This window comes from Neophocaena asiaeorientalis, unplaced genomic scaffold (assembly GCF_003031525.2).
Source record: "Neophocaena asiaeorientalis asiaeorientalis breed wild unplaced genomic scaffold, Neophocaena_asiaeorientalis_V1.1 scaffold1, whole genome shotgun sequence".
In the NCBI taxonomy this organism is placed as follows: Eukaryota; Metazoa; Chordata; class Mammalia; order Artiodactyla; family Phocoenidae; genus Neophocaena; species Neophocaena asiaeorientalis.
In genome coordinates this window covers 1909890-1916578 of record NW_020171981.1, presented here as the reverse complement: position 1 = coordinate 1916578, position 6689 = coordinate 1909890, and the positions used below count along the sequence as shown (strand labels likewise).

Here is a 6689-nt window from a genome sequence, read left to right as displayed (position 1 = left end):
GCTTGTGCCCCAGCCAAGCCCTTTATCTCTCTCCCCAAAGCTTCCAGATAGCTGGACCCTTCTCAGTTTTGTCAGTTGACCTGGGGATGGGAGGTAGGATGAGGACACAAGAAGGAGGGAGTCAGGCGTGGGGGATGACTTCAGCCTATGGGATGAGAAGGGGGGCTGCCCAAGGACTGCTCTCTGATTCGGCCCACTTTGCCCCCATCCAGTGCCAGGTCACCAGATGGAAAGCGAAAAAGAAAGAACGGCCAATGTTCCCTGAAAACCAGCATGTCAGGTGAGCCTGGTTGCGTGTGCCCTTCCTTCCCACCCTCAACCCGACAGAACCAGGCCGGGACAATTCCAGGGCCTGGGCCTATACCAGCAGTTCCTGTGTCCCACGGGGAGAGCCTTCTGGAGAGCGTGGGATGGACTTGTCTGGGGTGAGAGGGATGATGCGGGGCACGCTCCAGCCTTTGAGGATGGATTAGGTCAGGAAGGGCCTCTTCCCTTTCCCCATAACTCCCTTGCCCGAGGTCCCCAAGTTGAGCTGCTCTGACATTTGCTTCTCCTTCTCCCATATCCCCTGCCCCTGGCATGCAGCAAGAGAAAAGCCCTGAATGGGGCAGTCAGAAGAACTGGATTCTCCATATTCTTAGAGAAGGGGATGGACAAGGTGACCTCTGATGTGTCTCCAGGATTATACCTGGAGACAGAGAACCCTTCAGGGAGGTTGGGCTAGGGGATGGGCCAGGAAGGAAAAGCTGGGGGATGGAGAAAGTGTAGGAGCCTCTCTGCTGGGGACCCAAGCCATGCCTGCCTGCCTGCCTCCCTTCCTCCCTCCCAGGGTATATCCCTAGTTACCTGGACAAAGACGAGCAGTGTGTCGTGTGTGGGGACAAGGCAACCGGTTATCACTACCGCTGCATCACTTGTGAGGGCTGCAAGGTATGGACCAGCCAGCTCCTGCCCCTCCCCCACCACCTGAGCGCCACCCTCCCCCCCTGCCATCACATTCCCTTTAAGTCCCTCAGCACCTGGCACAACAGACAGCTCTATAAACATGTAAGCTAAAGCCCACCTGTTATATCCTCATTCCTCTTCTCTTATTCATTCATTCATTCATTTGTTCATTCATAATCCCTGCTCTGCCACTCATAGGTAAGATGCCTGATCTCTCTGAGCCTCAGTCTCTTCATCTATAAAATGGGGATAAACATACTACCTGCTTCATAGAGTTGCTAGAAGAATAAAATGAGATAACGCACATAGAGTACTTAAAACAGTGCCAAGTACAAAAGAAGCACTCAATAAATGTCTGCTTTCATCCATCCATTCAGTGTATTAAGTGTGAGATGTGCAGTATATGTGCTTCCCTCAAGTTGCTCACAGCCTACCAGAGAAAGACTGACGTCAGTTAAACAGCATCAGTGTTTCTCAAAATGTAGTTCCTGGACCACCTGCAGTACTTGTTAAGTGCAGATCCCAAGGCCTCATCCCAACCCTACTCAATCAGAATGTTTTGTGGTGGAATCTGCCTTGGATTGCTTCCACTGCACCTGAAAGGGTGAGAACCAGTGCTGGGGGGCATGGCGGAGGCCAGAGAAGAGGATGGCAGAGTCTCCCTGGGCAGAGCGGGTCTATGACTTGGAGAGGCTTAATTAGATCTCACTTTGGACATTTCAGCCTACATGGTTTTCCCAGGATCATCACTTCCTGACAATGTAAGACCTTTCAAGAAACAGAAAGCTTTAAGAATGTGTCAAGGCTTCAAGTTCCTCTCTTTCCTGGTGTCAATCAGACCAGGACCACCAGGGATATAGAGTCCCCTAGCAGTGTTCCTGCAAGCAATGCCAGCAGTGTAACATAGAACAAGGAACCTCACCCTCAAGGACATCTGAGTCCCAGCGGGGCATCCCGAAAGGACAGAGATGCCTTCTCACTCCTAGAGAGCCTGATGTTGCAGGTCTAGCGTGAGGCCCAAGAGTCTGTATTTTTGATGGCTACCCAAGGTGATTTTAATTGCACCCCAAAATCTGAGAGCTCAGACCTTGTGTCTTATACCTCAGGTCCAGTTCTGAGTCTCTGCTGCCCATTTAGACGTATGACTTTGAGCAAAGTGCTTAATCTCTCCAAGCTGCAGTTTCTTAGTTGGCAAAATGGAGATAATAACAGTTCCTACCTCACGGGGTTGACATGAGCGTTAAATGTGATGATACAGGAAAGAAAAGGCTTATAAGTGCCCGACACATAGTAAGTATGCAACAGACATTAGCTCTTCATATTATCACTGCCATCTTGAGTCTTGAGGTTTTTCCTTTAAAGCAAAGACTAAACTCTGTATATAAAATTGAAAATATTCTCTTCATGCTAGTAGAGTTCATACCCAATGCCTTTTCTTAACTTTTTGACCCCCCGCCCCCCATTTCATGAATTCCACCTGCATGGGCAACAGGCAGCATGTATGAGAATGGTTTTGGGGCCAGTGTTGTTTTTAGAGTCGTTTAACAAGATGGAAAATCAGGTATTAATTGGTGTCCAAAGCGGCTATTCCTTCAGGCCTCTAAGCACCTCACACCATCCCAGGCTCAAATCTCCTAACTGCGGTCACCATCCTTAACTCTGCCACCACCACTACCCATGTTCCCCGGCCCCTAGGCAGCTGGGGGGCTGAGGATGTGTATTTCTAAGTCCTGGCAGAACCCAGTGATGCTGGGCTTGCTGCATCGGGAGGATGCCAGGTTCCCTCACTAGTTCCCCAGCTCCCCGCCCCCCCGCCCCCAACCCCAGAGAACTGCACGGTTGATTCAGGAAGGGAGGGTTGTGATCACAACATGCTAAGTCTCCCTGCCTTCCCCCAACTCCAGGGCTTCTTTCGCCGCACAATCCAGAAGAACCTCCACCCCACCTACTCGTGCAAATATGACAGCTGTTGTGTCATTGACAAGATCACCCGCAATCAGTGCCAGCTGTGCCGGTTCAAGAAGTGCATCGCTGTGGGCATGGCCATGGACTGTAAGGGGATGGGTGGGGGAAGCGGGCGAGGCAGCTGTGGGCGGGGGGTGCGTTCAGACACGGCAGCTCCCTTCCAGGTACCCACAGAGCAGAGGGACAGTCTGGGTCAGGCTGGTGGCAGAATGAATGTTCAGAATCTTGGTCCCTGCTGCCCTCATCCCTGAAGAAAAGGAAACAGGATCCCTCTCTGGGCTCTGGACATGGGCCCCAGTGCCTGCCTGCCTTTCCCCACTCCAGGGCCTTAGAGTTGTTGGGTAGAAATAAGTCCTGAGTAACCCCCCCCAAGAGCACAGTGTCTCTGACTACTAGAGAAGGCACCCCACTTCTGGGTGAGAGAGGGCATTTTTCATTAGCTAGGGATTGGATGGCACAGTCTTCTAGTAACCACTGTCACCATAACCCTTTAGATCAGAACATGGTCTTCCTCTGGGTCAGCCCGGATTGGAGTTGATGTGGTCTCAGTGATCATTCAGGATCCAGGTTGTGCCACCCGACTGCTAGGTGTTTGGGAAGTCACTTAGCCTCTCTTGGCCTACTGGGAAGCATAGTTTCTGAGTGGGTTACGGAGTGTGCCATGCAAAGGGCATCGTATCTGTCTGTTGTTGACAGTGGTTCTAGATGATTCGAAGCGGGTGGCCAAACGCAAGCTGATTGAGCAGAACCGGGAGCGGCGGCGGAAGGAGGAGATGATCCGATCACTGCAGCAGCGACCAGAGCCCACTCCCGAAGAGTGGGACCTGATCCACGTTGCCACGGAGGCCCATCGCAGCACAAATGCCCAGGGCAGCCATTGGAAACAGAGGCGGAAATTCCTGGTAAGGAGAGAGGGAGCACAGGGGAGCAGCAGCCAGGTAGCCAGGAGAGGAGAGTGAACTCAGAGTCTTGCCTCCTCTAGAAAGCCGCCTTAGTCTAGTCTGACCCAAGGCTGATAGTCTCCACAACTTGACACTGCTGATTCGCAAGCCTGTGTATGTGTCACCGCTATCAGGGTCCTGCCTTTTCCATCTGACTGGGAGCTCCATGAGGGCAGGGCCTTGCCCTCCTCATCGAATTTCCAGTGAACGGAGGTGAGCTCTCCTCTTTTTCCCGCCCACAGTGACTGGGAGGAAGGGTGAGGACACAGTCATGTAACAGTATCTTGGGGTACCTCTTGGTTGCTGGGCATTGTTTTAGGCCCCGGCAAAACTGAGTGCCAAGAAAATGGCCAGCTTGGGAGGAGATGGATAGTTGGTTGTGTATGGTGGGGAGGGCAGAAAACTCCTGGTGGAGTGTGTCCGCGTGTGGAACAGTACGCTGTTAGGAGCACTGACTCTGCTACCAAGCACGTGTGTGCGTAACTTGTCGGGGATCAGACTGCCCGGGTTCAAATCCTGGTTCTACCACTTACTAGCCACATGACCTTGGGCTTATTACTTAGCTGCAGTCTGTCTCAGTTTCCTCATCTGTGAAATGATGACAAGTATAACATCAACTAATGGTGATAAGTCGTGGTGAGGATTAGATGAGATAGTATGTGTAAAACACGCGGCTTAATGCCTAGTTACATGTTAAATATTCAGTAAATCTAGCTTCTATTGTTATGACATTACCTCTACTGCTATTATGATCCTTGTGATTATTAGCCAACTTGGAGCTCTGATGCTGGTGTATTCTCTGCCCCAAGATGGGAGAAGCCTTAGACCTGGGTTGGGACACAGCTGTCCCCAGGTGCTAGTGGCCCCGCCTCCCCAAGCTGCCTTGGAGCTCCCCCTGGTGGGCAGGGAGCCTCTGTGAGAGGTTGAAAGGGGTCTGCAGCCCCAGCTGACCCCCATCTCTCCCTCTAGCCGGATGACATTGGCCAGTCACCCATCGTCTCCATGCCGGACGGAGACAAGGTGGACCTTGAGGCCTTCAGCGAGTTTACCAAGATCATCACCCCGGCCATCACCCGCGTGGTGGACTTTGCCAAAAAACTGCCCATGTTCTCTGAGGTGAGTGGCAGATGGGAGGAGAGACACGGTGCCACGCTGGAGGGAGACCTCGGGCTGCTCCCCAGGTCACCCAGTCCCAGCTCGTGCTCATCTGAAGCTCTCTGGATGGGGAGCAATTCCTGTAGGTCAACACACCCAACACACACGCACGCACACACGCGCGCGCACACACACACGCACAGGGTGAGCTGATCCCTAAAGAACCAGCAGGCTCCACGGGCCCAGCCTCCCCAGCCCGTCCCTTCCTGTCTCCCCTGAAGTCTACGCAGCCATCCTGACTCTGGAAGTTCTCCTTACTTTAAAGAGCACTAACTCTGGGAACAGGCTGCCCTACTGGCTTGTGACCTTGGCCACGTGGCCTAACTCCCTATACCTCCCTTTGCTCATCTGCGGTGGGCATGGAGGTACTGACGGGACCTAACTCAGAGGCACAGTTGGGAGAGTTAATGAAACAGGGCAGATCCATCGCTCATTGCAAGGGAGCTGTTCAGAGCACACGTTCCTGGCCCGTGGTGGCCTTGCGGCTCCCAGGGGGCCCCCCGCGGGGGATGCTTACGGGGAGGGGCCTGCTGAGTGTCCCTGTGGTTCTGCAGCTGCCTTGCGAAGACCAGATCATCCTCCTGAAGGGGTGCTGCATGGAGATCATGTCCCTGCGGGCGGCTGTCCGCTATGACCCCGAGAGCGACACCCTGACACTGAGCGGGGAGATGGCTGTCAAGCGGGAGCAGCTCAAGAATGGCGGCCTGGGTGTCGTCTCCGATGCCATCTTTGAACTGGGCAAGTCACTGTCTGCCTTTAACTTGGATGACACGGAAGTGGCTCTGCTACAGGCTGTGCTGCTAATGTCAACAGGTACCGAGGCCTGGCTGGGAGGGCTCGGGAGCTCCCAGGGGCCCAGAGCTCGGCTGGGCCCTGGGCCTGTCACGCTCCTTCTTTAACCCCGTGGTCTCTCTGCTCCACAAAGCTACCTCTCTGTCCCCTGCTCTTTCACCCACCCCCACTCCGTTCTGATATCCAGGCCCATCTCTTACCTCCCAGTCCCTCCTCTACTCCTATCCTGGCTTCATTCGTTCTCTCTGCCCCCACCTGCTCTCTGTCTCCCCCAGACCCCTTTGTTCCCCATCCCCTACTCTGTTCACCTTCTCTCCCCCATCCCTCCTCTTTCTTGCCCCTAACCCCCTCTGTATTGCTCTCCCCACCCCATCTCTCTGTCCGCTAGTCCTGCCCTGTCTCCAGGTCTCCTCTCTTTCCAGGCCTACCTCTTGCCCTCTGTCCTCTTTACCTGCCCCTCCACCCCCCGGTCCCCTCCCTCTGCCCTGCGGTTGCCCCTCCACTTGCCCAGAACGTGTTTTTCTTCCCTCTCCCCCAGCCTCTCCGCCTCTGCCCCCCCTCCGTCCGCTCACCCGCCTGCCCCTCCTTCCCCGCAGACCGCTCGGGCCTGCTGTGCGTCGACAAGATCGAGAAGAGTCAGGAGGCGTACCTGCTGGCGTTCGAGCACTACGTCAACCACCGCAAACACAACATTCCGCTCCCCCACTCTTCCTCGAGGTCTTTGAGGATCAGGAAGTCTAAAGCCTCAGGCGGCCAGAGGGTGTGCTGAGCGGGTGGGGAGGAGCCTGGGGAGAAGGGGCAGAGCTGGGGGCTGAGGGAGACCCCCACACCTCTTCTCTCCTCCCTCTTGTCCTCGGATAGATTCAGCTCCCCACACACACACACACACAC

The 6689-nt window shown here is 54.4% G+C and overlaps 1 protein-coding gene across 1 annotated transcript; it reads left to right on the top strand.

Moving 5' to 3' along the window:
• The first annotated feature begins 273 nt into the window (after positions 1-273).
• THRA (thyroid hormone receptor alpha) lies at positions 274-6567 on the top strand. Its single transcript, XM_024744289.1, has 7 exons — positions 274-280; positions 830-930; positions 2850-2997; positions 3607-3812; positions 4821-4967; positions 5561-5819; positions 6395-6567. Exons 1-7 carry the CDS (start codon positions 274-276, stop codon positions 6565-6567), a joined length of 1041 nt encoding a protein of 346 aa, XP_024600057.1.
• The last annotated feature ends 122 nt before the right edge of the window (positions 6568-6689 follow it).

Excerpts from the sequence above, each read along its gene's own strand:
- THRA (XM_024744289.1), top strand. Across the intron at positions 931-2,849 it reads TCACTTGTGAGGGCTGCAAG|GGCTTCTTTCGCCGCACAAT; the intron begins GTATGGACCAGC and ends CCCCAACTCCAG. Across the intron at positions 5,820-6,394 it reads TGTGCTGCTAATGTCAACAG|ACCGCTCGGGCCTGCTGTGC; the intron begins GTACCGAGGCCT and ends CCTTCCCCGCAG.